General features: G+C 38.8%; 1 protein-coding gene across 2 annotated transcripts; it reads right to left on the bottom strand.

The window, feature by feature from the left end:
- Positions 1-311: 311 nt before the first annotated feature.
- Positions 312-18,517, bottom strand: ANKRD40 (ankyrin repeat domain 40). Of its 2 annotated transcripts, XR_004254862.1 has the most exons (6): positions 18,112-18,517; positions 12,688-12,836; positions 10,376-10,846; positions 6,531-6,712; positions 3,477-3,614; positions 3,086-3,172 (listed from the first exon to the last, which is right to left on the bottom strand). XR_004254862.1 is itself a non-coding variant. In XM_032212069.1 (5 exons), the coding sequence occupies exons 1-5, from the start codon at positions 18,243-18,245 to the stop codon at positions 3,026-3,028; spliced, it is 1,083 nt and encodes a 360-aa protein (XP_032067960.1). In that variant the 5' UTR covers positions 18,246-18,517; the 3' UTR covers positions 312-3,025. The 2 variants fall into 2 exon arrangements, 1 of the variants encoding a protein (XP_032067960.1); XM_032212069.1 differs by lacking the exon at positions 3,477-3,614 and having other exon boundaries at positions 312-3,172.

The raw sequence follows: 18,517 nt of genomic DNA, 5'->3' as shown, positions 1-18,517 counted from the left end.
TGAAGACATCTGCTCAAAAGCATGAGAGGAGGGGATGAAAGTGCAGAAATCAAGAACAGAATTCAACTTCTCTAAAAACTCTGCCCAGAATAGGGAAAAGTCTTAAGCTACTGTTAGACAAACTATATTTCTCCGCTAGCAAATCAAGCTGAATAATAAAGAGCCTCTTCATAATGAAGTGGCAAACATAGAATCATAGGGCTGGAAGGGACGTCAGTTTTAGTCCAACTCCCTGTTCAAGGCAGGAGACCTTATACCCGTGATGGTGAACCTATGGCACGCATACCCGAAGTGGCATGCAGAGCCATGTCATTGGGCACGTGTGGCATCACCTGTTCCTCTTCTGGGTTTCTGGCGTGCACACAACTATTAGCTGGCCTTTGTACGTGCAGCAGTACCAGAAACTGGAAGAGCTGGTCTTCCATTTTCATGCATGAGCATGCACATTGGCCAGCTGATTGTCATGCGCGTATGCGTGCCAGTAACTGGAGGACTAGCTGGCCAGCGTGCATGCGTATGTTGGAAACCAGAAGTTTATTTTCAGGGTTATGCATGCGCCCTGGGCAGCTCCTCTTCCGGGTTGTGGGCCAACTGAGCATGCTTGTGAAACATGCAAGCATTGCGCATGCTCCCTTTTTGGCACTTGGTGCTGAAAAGGTTCGCCATCATTGCCTTATACCATCCTGGTCAAATGGCTGTCCAGTCTAATTTTGAAAGCCTCCAGTGATGGAGCACCCATATATAAATGAACTGTTTGGAAAACATTGTAGACTGTTCCTTATAGGATCCAAAGGGGAAAAAGTGACACAGCGCACATTTTGACACTGTAGGTTCAAAGAACTGATTCTATAAAATATATTCAATCAGTTTTACCATCAGGTTAAATTCAGGCAGAGGTAAACAAAAGCAATGACCACAGAACAGAGGGTTACACCAGCCAGCTTGCCATGTAATGTAAAAAAACCTAGATTCTCAAAGTTCTTTCTGGCTCTACTTCCCCAAAATCAATGGGAGGGGGGAGGGATAGACAAGATCTAAGAATCTCTACTTTCTCCCCTCCAAGGCACTCTTCCTTCCCACTCCTTTTTTAAGGTAGAATGGAGAGGATAGAAACTGGAAAACTCAGCACAAGGAGAAAACCGAATTTAATCCTGCAGAGCATACAGTGTAACTCTTCCTACTACGAAGACATGGATTGAATTAGTTTTCCAAATTCATTATTTAAAACCTGGCAAATATAATCACAACTCAGGACTTGGATTGGCAATTCTGACATTTGTTGTTTTTTTCACTGGGTATTCTAAAAAATGTTATACAGGTTACTTCTTTCAGTCTATCTTAATTCCTTATGTTCTGGATCAATCTTTTTTTTTCCAGACACCAATGGCTTAAATTTAAGTTCACAGCACTTGTGCACACACTCCTGAATCTGTAGACAAGGAACTCTGACATCTGGCAACTGAAATTAGCAACTCAATACACCTGTTAAATCCTAACTGCCCAGGTAGCTGTATAATCCATCTATATTATAGCATGTATTCGTTGGACTACAAATAAATGAATTGATATCAATCCACTAGCTATACAGAATCCTAAAACTAGGTTAATAATTAATTCTTAATTGTAATACTGCCTCCCATGCTTTTTCATACTGTTCCACCCACCCACCCCCCTGGAATTTGGCATCAAAATATTATTACACAACTTGAACTAGCAGGATGATGAAAAGTTTACACATGCGTATATGAAATGCAAGCAAGACTGTCAAAAATGCATAGAAATTCCAAGATGTATTATTTATCTCGATATTAAAATATTTCTCCTATCTAAGATGCTACAAGCTTTCCTTTAAATAAGTAACAGTTTTAAAGAACCTGAGGATAAATAGGATAAAAATTAGAGGCAGAAGAACTTGTGCTAATGTCACCTTGGAACCAGGCTACCAAGTAGACATCCTGATTGTTCCTCAGGAAAATTCTCAAGGTTAAATAGACAAAAGAAAAGCAAAGAAGGAAAATCAGTACCAAACATTCTGCATTGTTTACTGCTAAGCAGTTCTTGGTTACACTCACATACACAGAGTTTTGGTTAACACTACCCTTAAAGTCTGGATTAATACAGTAAAGTATATTTTCTAGTATTTTATCTGAGCACCATTTCGAAGAAATCACAGCTGATTTAACTTACTTGGCTAGATTTTTTAACCAGTCAATGTGCTTCTTTCTGAAATACAGATTTTCCTAAGAACATTGGCAGCATCCCTTATACCACTGTTATATCAACAAGTGGAAGGAACCGCTTCCTTAATTTCTAAATTGTACAGCCTCTGTCTCTTACAGAAGCTCTTCGATGCTTTGCCCCAAGCAGGAAAAGGTAGCAAAATAGGTCTTTCTCTGGGATCACAAAATTAGCTGCTCCTCTTGCCATCAGCAATGGCAAGGCACACCTCACTTATATATTTGCAAGGTGCTGCTGCCAACAATATGTAAATATGCATTAGTGTGATTACTGTAAAAGTAATTCTCGATTTAATAGGCTATTGTCCAAAAGTCTACATCTCTCCTTTCTCCTTCCTGTAAAATTGTCTCACGTTTTCTCAAGTTGCACATTCAGATCTACTTAGACAACTAACTGCATTTGAAATATCCTGTTATCAGCATTAAATGCGTTACATATTCAGTCTTTCAATGCCTCCTTTTTACTAGTAGCAATTATTAGGACAATTAATTTATTTCCCTGAGAACTTTTATTTTGTTGTACTCCAAGAAGAAACAATTTCCTTTTAAGAAAGATCATTCATAGGTTAGGGTATTCCACCTGTCAGTTTATGAAATGCAAGTATGATATCTTCACCTTTAGCATATTAAATTAAAAACAAGTCCAACTGTTTCAGCTTGTTTTCAAAGATATATGCTCAGTCTGTTTAATTATACTTTCCACGGTACAGTAGAAGTTAATGGTTATAGCCCTTAGAGCGTTCTAGGTTTAATAGTTAAATACTAGAATGAAACTTTTAATTCAATATTCAGTAAGTTAGTTTTGATGCTTTCTTGTTATAACAAGGCCTTTCGGTCAGTGCTGGTGCTGCATTTTTAAACATAAAGTCATTATCACTCATCATTAGAACAAGCTCCAGTTCTTGGAAATCTTGAAGCCTCGAGACGTCTTTGTCCTTAAAGAAATAAACAGAGGAAATTAGAAGCAATGCCTAGAGTCATCACAAGGCACACAGTACCAAAACATTTGACCCAATTTTTTCATGATCTGCTTGGCTTGAACAGACATTTTGCACCTCTTTAAACTCTTTTAATTCAGCAGTTGTTCTTAGTTAGACTTTTAATTATACTCTGTGTATAATTAAAGAGGTTTAATTTTTATTTTAATTGGAAAATTATAAATCTCTGGGAGTCTTATTGGAGCCTGGCAATCTAGAAGAGTGGTTATCAATCTTTTCTTCAACAACCCCCTTTAAATACCTTTTGTGGTCAGGGGCCAAGGCCATGGACCCCCAAGATTTAAGATTTAAATCATACATTCCTTCAGGTCTTTGCGGACCCCCTGTGACAACATTGCAGCCTCCCCCAGGGCTCCATGGACCACAGGTAACCACTGATCTAGAAGAATATTAAATAATTAGAAAAAAAAAACATTGCTTGTTGCCATCTTCTTTCTGTCCCCTTCTCCTTTTGCAAGCCTAGATTTTTCTGAACTAGATTTTTCCAATTTTTAGGAGCTTTTGTAATAAGTTTTATGTTCTTCATAAATACAAAGATTAGGTATTTAGGAATTTGCACTTAGATCCTCCTGAAATCAATATGAAAAACTTAGTTGTGATTAAATGAATTTCTAAGAAGTTTTCAGCGAAATTAATTTGGAGTCAAACAAATGGCAAATTTAGCCTATGGATTTTAATAGGAGTTGGAAAGCAATAACTGAAGCAAGATTTTGGTGGAATATAACCAAAAAAGGATAGCTATGCAGATATGCACTAGTTATTGTGAATGCCTTTGGGGTTAGTTTCAGCTCTTTGATCTGTTGTTCTTACAAGTTATGAGCTTTATCTGGAAGGAGATGCTTGCAAAACCTTAAAAGAGCCCTGTAAGTATCACCATAGACAATAACTCCAGATACTGCTGAAGGACAACATTTCTTTAAAAGATGGGTGTATTGTGTACAGCTTAGTCTGTACTGGACAACACAGAACAAACATTATTATTATTCCCATGACAATATTTCTCCCATGTCTTCTAATTTTGCAGCATTTGCAAATGTCAAGTCTATTTCTCTGGGAATAATTGCTGAGAATTTTCATGCTCATAGGTTGCAGCATTTCGCATATCCACAAATCCCTTACAGAGTTCACTGAAAATAAAATAGAGCTTGAGCAGAGCAAAAGATTGTAATATTGATGCCTAACAAATCCACTCATTAAAAAAAAGGAATGTTTACTGAGACTGCATCCCAATCTTTCAGCTTTTAGCTACTTTTATAGAAGAATTCCATTTCTAGACTTTATAAACTGAGGTGCTATGTATATCACAGTATTTTGGATACTGACATTTGGCATTATCACCAAACATTATGAGCTCCAAAGTGATCAGTGATCACTAAGGAAGAAATTAGGTTTATTAGTAATCCATTACATTGATATTTAATTAATCCATTTCTGTGTGGGAAATGCCTCACTATATGCAACTAATTACTGGTAAACAATCTTTGACATACTGATTTGTTTCCCATGGCAGCAACTATGTATAAAATTCAACTTTAGGTTGCTTGTAATGACAAAGTGCAGTGTTATCTATTGTGAGACTGACAAAAAGACCAATAGAGCAGTCATATACAAGTAGCTCATGACCTACAACCAGTTGTTTAATGACCATTCACAATCATACCAGCTTCCGAACAGATGGTTTTCCGTCCATAAAAGCATTCAGAATGGGTGCTTCACAGTTTACAACACTTCTAGCCATTGCAAAATGTCTCCCCTCCTTTCCATCACGTAGCCACATTTTGGGCATTCGGCAAACTATTCACATTTAGGACCAGTTGTCAAGTGGCCTGCAACCATGTGATTGTCATTTGCAATCTTCTCTGCCAGCTTCCCCAGCAAAACAATGGGGAAGCAGGCAGGGAAGAATGCGAGCAGAGGAGACAATGAATTTTAGATTAATTCCCCCAGCACACTGAAGGATTAACATGCCTCTCTGTGCAGGGAGAGGATATCTTTTCAGGCACTGGAGGAACACAGCTCAAATCTGGTGAAAATGCTAGCTAATGCCATTATTTTAGAAGACTCAGAATACTGGAGTTCATTAGCATTTTTTCTTCTGGAGGTGCAGAGATGAGAGCATTCACCAAAGTATTAGCAAATGCCAGCATTCTGAGTCTTCCGGAACAATGACATTTCACTAGCATTTTTGCCAGTTTTGAGGTCCATTTCTCCAGCAAGCCAAAATTTCCTTGCCCTCCATCCCAATGAAAACTGACCTTAAATCTGACAAAAATACTAGTGAATGTGTTTCACTCTGAAGGCTCAGAATTCTGGCATTCACTAGAAGGGAAAATGTCAGCAAACGCTACAGTTGGAAAAACTCAGAAAACTTAACATTTGCTAGCATCTGAGCAAATGCCATCATCTTTACCCTCATGAACTTCTCATGTGCCATGGTGGCACAGTGGTTAGAATGCACTACTGCAGGCTACTTCTGCTGACTGCCAGCTGCCTGCAATTTGGCAGTTCGAATCTCACCAGGCTCACTCGGCCTTCCATTCTTCCAAGGAGGATAAAATGAGGACCCAGATTGTTGGAGGCAATAAGCTGACTCTGTAAACCGCTGGGAGAGGGCTGTAAAACACACTAAAGTGACATATAAGTCTAAATGCTATTGCTATGATCATTCTCATGTGGGCAGAGAGGGATCCCAGACCTCTCAGGTGTGATTGGAGGCCTAGGTCCTCTCCCCCTCCACCATGCCAGGGAAACCGGGGCTCTCTCCTGCGCACTGTTTAACAACTTGCATGGTCACTTAATGACCACAACTGGGAGAATCAAGATTGTGGTTGTTGAGCCAAGTGATCATGTAGCATCCTATTTAACAACCACTTCACTCAACAATCAAATTCTGGGCCCAACTGTGGTCGTAAGTGGAGGACTACTTGCACTTATATTATTGAAAATATCTTAATAAACAATTCAAAGAGATTTCCCCTCATATAAAGGAGGAATCAAAATGCTGTTACCTATTCATACATTCAGACTCACATATATATTCAATGTAGCCCTTAAATATATAACAAAAGCTGCCAAATGAGATTCACTAAGTGAAATGCAGCTCTCCAGCTAGACGTTTTGGCTAGACTAGCCAAATGCTTCTAGGTTTGTGCAATCTTCTTGAGATTTCTAAAGCAAGGCAGTTGTGAAATACTAAACAGACCAAAATGCATATCTGCTGGACTGGATTGAATTTGACTTTGAAAGTCATAAATTCTCCAAGCTACTCATAAATAACCTGAAATAAACAAAGTACCTTTCTTAACACTGTGTTTGGAAGCTTCCTGATTTTCTCCACATGTTCGGGGTTAACACCCAATTCACAGCAGCTCACCCTAAGCAGTTCTTTGTAGGTCAATTCTTGTCGATCCAATTCAATTTCAATGAAGTCATTCTCCTTCAGGGTACGATTTTGAATTCTGACCTTAAGTACCAGTTCTAATTAAAATACACACATAGAAAGACTGCCATTAGTAGACATGTAGCGGTTTTCTCAATCTGGATTCCATTTTAACAATTTGCCCTATTTATTCTGACAAGGGCATGCCAGTGAGATTCCCAAAACAACCTTAGACCATAGAAAGCGGGCCGTGGGACTCACTCTTGGGTTATGTTGTGGATCAGCAACATATGAAAAAAAATCAGTTTCTCTAACTGGAGTGGGCGGTGGGGGAGAAGAGGTTATATTTGTAGAACAGATAGTCCTCTACTTACAGCAGTTCGTTTAGTGACTGCTACAACGGCACTGAAAAAAGCAACTTATGACCATTTTTCACACTTACAACCGTTGCAGCATCCCCTTGGTCAGATGTGGGATTCAGGCAGTTCACACCACTTCGGGAGGTTTAAAGGTTTATTTAAAGGTTTATTTCATTTATATGCCGCCCTATTCCCGGAGGGAGAACCGGTTGTTAACTTTCTGAGCAGTTTGGTGAACTGGTTATTGGAAGAAATCATTAGGGTACAGAACCGGTTGTTAAATGAATTGAATCCTACCACTGCCCATGGTCATCTGATCAAAATTTGGATGCTTGGCAACTGACTCATATTTATGACAGTTGCAGTGTCCTAAGGTCATCTGAACAGATTTTGTGACTTTCTGACAAGCAAAGTCAATGGGGAAGCCAGATTCGCTTAACAAACGTGTTACTAACTTAACAACAGCAATGATTCACTTAACAACTGTGTCTGGAAAGGTCATAAAATGGAGCAAAACTCACTTATCAAATGTCTCCTTTAACAACTTAAATTGTGGGCTCTGTTGTGGCTGTTAAGTCGAGGACTACCTGTAATAACATCCATGGTGTTTAAAGCAAGCATTGATCATGATGTCAAAGTACATCTGATGCTTTCAGTTGGCCCAATTCATTGGTTGACATTTGATGGCTTATCGTGGCAGCAATGGGAGCCCACAATTCACAGAAGGAAATGTGGATCCTACAAGGATAGTGCTTGGCAAGCATTATGGTGGGGTGGGAATGGGGGTGAATCATTCCTTTGATTGTTAGTCTAACTCTGTTCTTAGTAGGAAAAAGGTTGCACTTCAGAAATGTGACTCAAATTTAAACAACAGTAATAAAGACTTGTGAGCTTTGCTCTTTGGAGAAATGGAAAATCACTGCAATGAATCACTGGCACCTTGACAGTCTTCAATTTAGAAGTTGGCCATAAATATTTTATTAAAAGCTCTGAAAATTGAGTTCCTACAGAAGATGATAGCTATCTTAACTGAACAGCATTTAATACCAACATCTTATCTATCAAATACACAATAGTCCAAGTGGTTATCTTCGATAACAAAAATCATGTCACATTTGTGCTCAGACTTCAGAATGGGCTTCCCAAAGAGGTTTCATTTAACGTTTTTCAGTACTAGTTTTTTACGAGATTGTATTGCTTGTACAACTTTTGTAAAGAAACCTAGATTTTAATATGTTTTTTAAATGTTTTAATTATTGTAAATCTTGTAGCACAATAAAAAAGCAAGCTAAAATATTTTATATTTTATAATCCAGTTTTCCCCCTTTTGTCCCTTGCTACTGTCGGGAGCAGATTTTAGATTAAAGATATTTAAAAGCAGTGAGCTGGATTCCTTTTTTCCTTTCTGCTATGAGATCCAATTCAGAGGTGGTATTCTGCTGGTTCGCCCCGGCACCCAGACGCCGTGCGCAAGCACTCCCAGTTCAGAACCAGTAGCGAAGTTATGAGAAAACCATTACTGATCCAATTCATAAATAGATTGCTGTGCTGATTGTGACTAGGAAGGCCCAGGTTAAAATCACCCTTAGTGATGTATATTCAATGGATGACTTGGAGGTTAATCATTCCCTCTCAGTTCAAACTGCCTCCCAGAATTGCTATTATAGGGATAAATTGAAGGGAGCTCCTCACAGTAGCTGCTATGACCTTTTGTAGCAGGTAAGTGAACAAATAACCTTTAAATAAACATAACCAAATTTATTTCTACTTTCTATCAGGAATGCTTCCAGCAAAAATCATTGCTGCCATTTTTTTTAAAGTACGGTTCATTTTTTTGACCAAAAACCAAGGGCATGTATTGAAATGACAAAAGCAATAAAATATAGAAAATAGCACTCCACAAATACACTCTGATTAATTTGGGAGGTCCTAACTAATTCTGATAAGTAGGTGAAGAGTGACATCGCGTGCTAAAAGAAAATTGCATTGAAGTGCTAAGCAAGGTGTCTGAAAAAAATATTTTGCAACACTAAGCAGCTGGTTTCCTGTGCACCAACCATGTATACATTTCAAAGCAACCAGGATAGCCTTGCAAAAACACTATAGAGATCCTCTTTAAGAAAATTACTTATTAATACTTACATGTGTTATGCAGCATTTCTTTTAAATGTTGTAATTGTTTGTAATTAGGGGCAGGAAGCAAACTGTTCTGACCTAGGCTTCCTGATACAGTGAAAAGCACACGCTTAGTCCCAAAAACCCTCTTTTTATTTCAAAGGCTGTGAATTATGTTCATTCACATTTGGGATAAGGCTGATAAGTGCCCACCTTTATCTTCCTTGAAACACTGCCAAAGACTTAATTGGCAATTAGCTTGGCAAGGCCACAGACAGCAAAGAATCAAAACGGAGCTTCAGAAGATAAACTGACCAGCATGGACCAAGTTGCTTCCTCCAAAGGCTCATGTGCCTTTGCTCCTCCTTTATGTCCTATGGGAGGGGACAATTACCTCCAAGACTTATGAGTCGTCCCTTCTGTCTTAACTGTTCTTGCCTTCTGGCAGCTCTGCCCACGCGCACACTGGGAACAGGGGGAGTCTGTTCCTCTGCCTTGCTGCTGTCCAACTCTGGAGGCTCTGGAGGCAGCACATAACTCCCAGATGGCCCTGGCCCCCTCTCTGCCTCCGACGCAGAGCCTTCATCCAAGCCTTCACCAGACTGCAGCACTGGCCCATGTTCCTCCCCAACCTCCTTGCTGTCCGACTCTGCTGCCAGCTCCACAGGCCCCCAGCAGATAACAACACCCACAGCCCTCTTATATAAAGCTGTTTATCTAACAAAAGAGACATTCTGTAAATCTAAAGTAGCCATATCATTCTGTGGACACACATTGTGGACACACATACACACACTTGAGCTCACAGGAGAAAGATGTTCTGAGGTGGAGCCTATGATCGATTCCCATTTAATATAACCCTGAAGAAAATCTGAATGACAGATTCTGCTCACGTTGGCCTATTCAGCGGGTTCCCAATCATGCAAACAGAGCTCACTTACGTACGTTTTTTTAAAAACTTTCTAGGCTCTTTCAAGCATCATGCTGAATATATGCAAAAATCAGAATTAGAAGCTATGCGCATCACAATCTTCTTGCTTGTCGTGCACATTCAGATCAATGTATGAATATATGAATAATTTTGAAGTGAATGTTTTCTCAGCATGTCAATAAAAAAGGAGCCAGAAATTCTACTCACAGTTACCTAAAAGATCTTCTTACCCTGACTACAACAGCAGAAAAAAAGCAGCACAAGTCCAAGATGAAAAAAGATTTTTTTCCATACAGTTTGGTGAAATTGGGATAACGATGCCTGTACTTAAATTGTCTGGAAACTGTACAATTTACCTTGTATATTACTGAAGGGAATTGCTCCAGTAAAGAAGAAAGGCTGAAATGTTGGGACAGCTCCTGTGTAAGGGCCACTGGGTTGCTGGGTTTCTGGTTGTATAGATCCGGCTGGGGAACAGTGTGTCCTACTCGGAGGAACAGAGAGCTGATGAGCATGGCCATTCTGAACAACAGGTTCCAGGCATTCTATAGCGATTGCCTTTGTCACCTCTCCATCACATCCTACAGAGGCCTTTCCATGTTGCAATACTGCTGTGTCAGATGTTTGTACTGGGGGCAAAGATATCGGAATGTCCATGTTGTGTTTTTGTAACGGAGGAGAAAGTCTTCCATTCAAAGAGGAATCTGAGGTGCTGGTAGTGCTGTTACTCATGGAGTTATACACGTAAGGAAAAGGCGGATTAGATAAATAATTTGGGATAATTGGCAAGTCTTTCTTCACATCCAAAAGCTCATCATCATCTTCCACTACAGGAGGAAAAAAAGTTTGGTTATAATATGTACATAAAAGTATATGTGGCTATTTATGTTTAGCCACAAAGGTTATGATATGATCAAATCCTTTTGAGAAAATAAGTATTAAACATACAGTAAACCAAGGTAAGGCAAAGGTTCCCATCTCACATACATGCTAGTCGTTCCTGACTCTAGGGGGCAGAGGTGCTCACCTCCGTTTTAAAGCCGAAGAGTCAGCACTGTCCGAAGACATCTCCATGGTCATGTGGCTGACATGACTCAATGCCGAAGGCGCACACTATGCTGTTACCTTCCCACCAAAGGTGGTCCCTATTTTTCTATTTGCATTTTTACATGCTTTCGAACTGCTAGGTTGGCAGAAGCTGGGACAAGTAATGGGATTCTAACTGCTGAACTGCCGGCCTTTCTGATCGACAAACTCAGCCACTGAGCCCTTTTACAGCACACAAAGTATGTAATGTATTTGTAATAAAGACTTCATTTTTAGCAAATTAAAATTCAGCAGCCTGGTTCTTTTATTAAACATTTGAAAGGTTCAAATATAGGAAGTCCTTGACTTACGACCACAACTGAGCCCGAAATTTCCATTGCTAAGCAAGATAGTTAAGTTAATTTTGCCCCATTTTACAACCTTTCTTGCCACAGTTAAGGGAACTGCAGGTAACAACACCGTTATTAAGTGAATCTGGCTTCCGCCTTGACTTTGCTGATCAGAAGATGAAAAAAGGTGATCACATCACCTCATCAGAAATACAGATCAGTTTCCGAATGTCCGGATTTTGATCATGTGGTAGTGGGGAGGCTACAACGGTCAGAAGTTCCTTTGTTCCGTGCCGTTGTAACTTAGAAGAATCAATAAATGAATGATTGTAAGTTGAGGACTACCTCTAGCAACATTACTAATAATTCTAATTCAAGTTCATAAAATAAAAAGACCCCAAGAGACCACTTAGGGCAGGCATGTCCAAAGTCCGGCCTGGGGGCCAATTGTGGCCCATTTTCAAATTTCAAGCGGCCCCCAGCCTCTTCTCCCCGCTGGCTCAGCCTGTCACTCAACCCCACCAGCGGGTGTTTTTTCCTTCACCGCACAGCAGTTCCCGCAGCTGTCCCCTGCTGCCCACCCACAGCTGGCTGAGCACCGCCTTCAAGGCTGGTGGTTATATTTCACCAGAGGATTGCAATAGACCTGAGTCAGCACTCTCGTCACGTGACCCTTGTGACACAAGGTTTGTGTGCCCATTTCTAAAATGGCGACTGTAACTAAAAAAGGGAAAGTTGACAGCGAGGACCGCCACTTCCAAGACAAGTGGAAATTGGAGTATTTTCATAGTCGGTACCAACAGCTCCCTCTTGTCAACTTTTAGCGCCAGCTGGATAAAGAAAGGTTCCAAGAGATTCAAACATTTGCTAAGAAAATGCTGAGCTTGTTTGGTTCAACATACTTGTGCGAAAAAACATTCTCAGTTATGAACATTAACAAGAACCTCGTGAGGACGAGACTAAGTGACTTTCACCTGCGTGACATCTTGCGCATCAAAACCACTGTTTTTGAGCCAGACTTGGCATATATAATGCAGTCGAGATCTCAGTATCACCCTTCACATTAGTGCAGTTAAGTTATTTGTTTAGTCTTTCATAAAGTAATTCATTTGCATTTAATGTTAATGATTCAAAGAATGTCAGGCTGAATGATCGGCCCCACACATTTTCACCTCACCAAATCTGGCCCTCCTTGCAAAATGTTTGGACTTAGGGTTTCAATAGAGATTTAAACCACCTCCTTAGCATTCTAATTTTCTATAATATATTAGACCTGTCAAATTAAATTTTACCTCCCAGCATCTTCCTAATTTCCTTCTTGGATGTCAACTGGAGTGCTTTTTCTTCTTTAACTGTGAGAATGTCTTTATCTGCGCCAGCCTCTAGAAGGTATGCCACGACCTGGGCATGGTTTCGTTTACAGGCCCAGTGCAAGCAAGTCCTGTACAAGAAAAAGATACAGACTTATTAAGAAGTTCTATTAAGGGAAAAGGGAAGGACAACCACTTTCCTTCCATTAAGCAATTGTGTCACAATTTAGATATTGTCAGCCTCTGCTTGCTGCTGCTTCGGCTGCCATTGAAACGGGAAGGGGGGGGCATGGTATTTGGGAGGGGAATCATGTTGTGCTGGAGGAAGATTCTAGACGCTGTTTGACCATCTTACTGCGCATGTGGAAGAAGGGAGTTTCCCGCCAAGGTTAACTGTCCAGCATTCCATCCTGGTAATGCCTTTTGAAGTTATCTCCCACCTGACAGTTGGGTGCATTACAATTGGACTATGGACTGGGGTGCCAAGGGGAGGGGATTGAGTTATACATGATATTATTCGCTTTCGCACCTAATTAACCAGATTCAGCTTAGCTTCATTTATAATTAGATTCAGCTTAGCTTCATTTATAATTAGTAAAAGTACACTTGATTTCAATCAAATGGAGTCGAGTGGTTTCTTTCCTGATTACTAAATGAAGTCGTGGCTGACAGATATTCTTAGAGTGACACCTCCTGGACAACTCTTAGAAAACAAAAAGACAGTGCTAGAAATATCATGCTTTCAGCTTAGGTCTTCAAGTTAGCAAGAATAATATATTTTAAGTTTTCCAATATCTGAGGCACATACTCCTCATTTTCATCCCACCCCAAATGAAAATTAAAAGCACACTTCACCTCAGAAGGTTTGTTTTTATCTTGACCAATCAAAGAGTTAGTTCTGGTCACAATGTGAAACTTTACGTGTAAAGTTATATTTGGCCAATAAAATTCCCTCATTAATTGGTCAAGATGCAATTTTTTTTCAGAATAGATATTTTCCCCCGAGCAAATCAATCGTTCTCAGTTTCAACAACCTCAAATTATGTTGGATAGCAAAATGTTATACTCCTGGGGGAAATTCCCTTTCCCAATTTAAATCCTCAATATTTGAGCTAACTGCTAATGCATATGTTAGTCTTATATCAAAATGTTTTAAAGTAAAATGACTTTCTTTCAGCATTCACTTTCCTTAATCTTTTTTCTAAAAGTATTTGGATTTAGAGGTTCTTCCATGAAAACCGGTACCTTACTGGTGAACACAGATGCTACTTCAGCCAGACAATAGTTTGGAAAACAAAAGGACTAAAGTTAATTACAATTTCTGTCAGTCTAATGCAACAATCCCTCCAGCAACTTAGCTCCCTTTCAATCAGCCTCCACCAAAGATAAATAATTCGAATGAGAGAAAACATCTGTGGCTCAGGACTGGCTGGTGGGGTTCTTGGTGCTCTCTGAGCTTAGTTGTTTGCTTGCAGGCATTTTGTTACCCAACCAGGTAATATCATCAGTACTAGTGTCTCTGAGGTTTGCATCCGGTTGATACACAGTACATATAGTAGTTTGTGTTGTGGTTCTAATGCTATCTTGATTGTTTCTGATCTGCTCTTGATATATTGTAGAGTTATCCTTTTCATAGTGTTAATTGCACTATAGCAGGTTGAGTGGTCAGGCACTTTTTGATAAAAGTTGTTTGGGTATCCATTTTGTTGGAAGATTTGTTCCGGGTCTGTTTCCTTTTTTTTTTTTTTTTTGTTCTTCAGTGCTGCAGTGCATTTGTACTAATTTAAATAATATTCTTACACAGCCCCTCTTGTAGGAAATTTGGCTGTTACTTTGGTAACGGAGCATTTGGTTAGTGTGGATTGGTTTTTTGTTTTTTTTGATAGCCTTGCATTTCTAATTTGCCCTTTTTCCCCCTCTGCTGATGACAATATCCAGAAAGGGCGCAGTATTATTGTTTTCTTCTTCCCTTCTGAATTTTAATCCTCTGAAGATGTTATTGTTTCATGTGTCTTCTCTGGTTGTTCTTTTATAATATGACAAAGGTGTTGTCTACATACCAAATCCATACTCTTGGTTGTAGGTGTGGGAGTGCTAGAGTTTCTGGATGCTGCATTACAGTCTCAGCTATAAGTCCCAAGAGTGGCGATTCCATGGGTGTTTGTCTGATTTGTCGGTATATTTGTCTATCAAACTGAAATTAAGTAGTGAGGTCCATGATTCTAGGTATTTAAATGTTACTGTATTTGACTAGGTCAGATGTTGTATAGTACCCTGTTGCTCCAAAATAAGACCTCCCCGGATAATAAGCCCAATTGGGCTTTTGAGCACATGTGCTAAAATAAGTCCTCCCCCAAAAAATAAGTCCTTCCCAAAAATATCGCCACACAGCAGAAGCCATGGGATGACCACTCTCGCCTCCTCCTGTACCTCAAAAATAATAAGACCTCCCTGAAAATAAGGCCAAGCGCTTATTTCAGGGGTCAAAAGAAAATAAGACCCTATCTTATTTTCGGGGAAACACGCTAGTGCTGCCAGGGATATTTTCCCTAATTCTGGATCTATGGGTATAAAGAGTCCTATGACATAAAAAACATAACTTCAACTTCTATTTTTAAGTCTTTGGCTTTCTGGATGCACTCTAGTGAGGAATTAATAGAGTATCTGTTCCCCACTGTAGGATGTCTAAGCTCTTTAGTAAGTTATTTGGCTATGGTGTATGTTGGGGAGTCTGGTAACAATACAACTTAGCAAAGAGGTATATCAAGCTTGTGTATTTTTGTGTGTACATAGAAGAGTGAGAGGACAGGTCCATTGCTTTTCTTCTGCTACTGTTCTATTTTTGACATGTAGCCTTTGAGGAAACTATGAGCATCCTACTTCAAGCTAAATCCAAAATAAATCAACCATATTTACACATCATTCAAAAGAAATAATAAAACGGCTAAGAAAAAAACTGGAACACACCCTCTTCAGCAACCAACACCTATATAAGCAGAAATTAACATCAGGCAAACAAACAAGCAGAAAAGAATACTCTGATCAAAGAACTACCAAACAGAAAACCACACCCCACCAAAACTGGCAGAGCAAGCCACACTCAGTTGCACAGATGATGTTATCTAGTTGGTTGATGAAACCTCTGCAAGCATACAACCAAGTTCAGAGAGCACAAGTAATTATGTAACATCTGGATGATGTAGCTGGTGGAATGGAATCACTCAGCTGAGACACAACAGAATGATCTTCTCTAATATCACCTTGGTATCCTAAAAAAATATTATTTCTTTCTGCAGCATTTGTACCCTTCCTCTTTCTGAAAGCACATATATTCAATTCAACAAAATTAAGATAATAGTGCTAAATGTCAGTTAGGAAGTGAACTTGCTAGACAAGCAGGTATTTGAATGCAATTATATCTGATCAAAACTTAACCCTCTTTCTTGTTTACCATCACTGTATTTAAAGGGTTTTTTTTTGCTATTCAGCTAGAAAATGGTAAAATATAACCTAAGAACACTGTATATAAAAAGTTACAAATATAAAGCTAGTGTTTCATAGCAATAAGATTTCCTTTGAGACTACCAAAAATTTACGTCAACTTTCATAAAACACTAGATCCATGATGATGAACCTATGACTCGCATGCTACAGGTAGCACACAGAGTCCTCTCTGTTGGCATGCGAGCCGTTGCCCCAGCTCAGCTCCACTGCGCATGCACACACGCTTGCGCCTCCCACTGGCCAGCTGGTTTTTGGGTCTCTGCTGCGCATGCACAGGGTGCATGCAGGAAAATGCTTGCATGTGCGGGGGTGGGGCGTGCGCACATTGCATTATAGGTTCGCGCATATGCACACATGCTTTAGGCACTCAGTGACAAAAAGGTTAGCCATCATTGCACTAAATAAAACCAAAAACGTCTAACTAATTCTCTGTTTTGTAAGGAATTTGCACTGTTATACTTAGTGTTAAATTATTAACAATTTCATATCAGAACTATTGTGCAAGGATCTCATTTTAACAAACTCTAGGTAATAATGATATAAATGAAAAAGATGATTAGCAAGATGGATGAACTTGATTGCAGTGGCAGGTTAGAATATTTAAAGGGCCAAGTTGGGAACAGATCGTCATGGAAGGTTATCGATACAGTTGCTAACAGTTGATTTGAAGGCACATAATCAATTGATAAAGAATTACGTCATCTATCATAAAGTTTTTCACCACTTTTGATGTGATCAAAATTATCTCGGAATGTTTTGTATCATATACAAATCTCTCTTTTATTTGTTTCTTCCTTTTCCACAACTATTTGGCAATATATTACTAACACAGAATTTTGAAATCAGCTTTCCATATTATATTACAAAACTGGCACAATAAATGTAATGAATTAATTACATAAAAGACACACTGACTAAAATACACAGCAAAAATAGATAATATTATCTTCATTTTGTAGCATCAAGATATTATTAAAATCAACAGAATATCAGATTCAGCCACAAAATCTAACTATAGAAATCCTGACAGATTTATCTTTTAAAGGTTTGTTTTGTAAATCTAGATCTTCTGAAACATAATTCTAAAAAACTCAAAAACAATTTTAAGAGCAATAAAATAAACCTGAAAATATATTTTAAATTTTCTAAAATCATTTGTTAGATTTATTAATTTATTAGGAAAACTATGAAAATATATAAATGATTGGATCTTACATATCTCTATTATTATTATACTTTAAAATGAAACTCCATCAAACTACATGGCTATGGATGAAACATGTAACAGTGATACCCATTGTCATCAGGATACTTGGTACTATGTCTAAGAATTTTACAAAACACATCAAGAAATTGCAGTTTCCTGCAATAACACCAGCGAAACTGCAAAAAAGTGTGCTACTTGGAACATCATATATTTTAAGAAGATACGTGATTGATACCTAGGACGCTGACAGAAACCGTATTAACCATCAGTACCAGTCAATGGTAGTTGTGATGCATTTTTAAATATTCAGTTGACTGAGTTTCATGCTTAATGAATAAAGTATTACAACAACAACCACCACCTACTATCAACAACAATCTATTATTCTTATATGGTAATATAGGATTATAACCAAATGTAAGAAACCAACTTAAATAAAATAAATTAAAACAATACTTAAATCTAATATGCCAAGTTTATAAACCAGCAAAAGGCTTAACCGTTTTTTCAACAAGTTATACATATTTAACATGGCAAAGCTGAGCAATAACAACATTAATTTATTTTTAACAATTGAAACGAATTGGACAAAAAAACTTCCAAAATGTGTTTTTTGAAGCAAGATTACCATAAAATAATGTTTTAAAAGACATGAACAGGAAACTTATCAGGTAATTTACTGGTCAAATACTTACCAACCGTTGATTTCATTCTGAGAGTTGACACTCACTCCAAAATCCACCAATCGCCGAACTTCCTCAATATCCCCCAAAGCAGCAGCTTCTCTCAGTCTCTCCTGTAGCTCTTTTTCCTCTATTGCAGAAGTCATGTTATGAAATTCTCTCCCCAGTCAACTTTGAGATTATCAATTGCCTGCCTGCCTATCTACTTAACTACTATAGATGATGAACCATTTTATCACGCTAGTCAATCAGAGGCCGGCCGAATACGTCAATCCCCAAAAAGAAAGACTCGGGTTTTATTCTTTTAATTATAAACGCGTCGGCAATTCTTTTCTATCTACTGCTCATAAATCACCCTGATACTTCTGAAGGCCATTTTCCCTAATTGCATAGTTAGACTAAGTCTCGGTCGTTTCTG

This window comes from Thamnophis elegans, chromosome 2 (genome assembly GCF_009769535.1).
Source record: "Thamnophis elegans isolate rThaEle1 chromosome 2, rThaEle1.pri, whole genome shotgun sequence".
Taxonomy (NCBI): Eukaryota; Metazoa; Chordata; class Lepidosauria; order Squamata; family Colubridae; genus Thamnophis; species Thamnophis elegans.
This window is presented reverse-complemented; position numbering and strand designations above follow the sequence as displayed.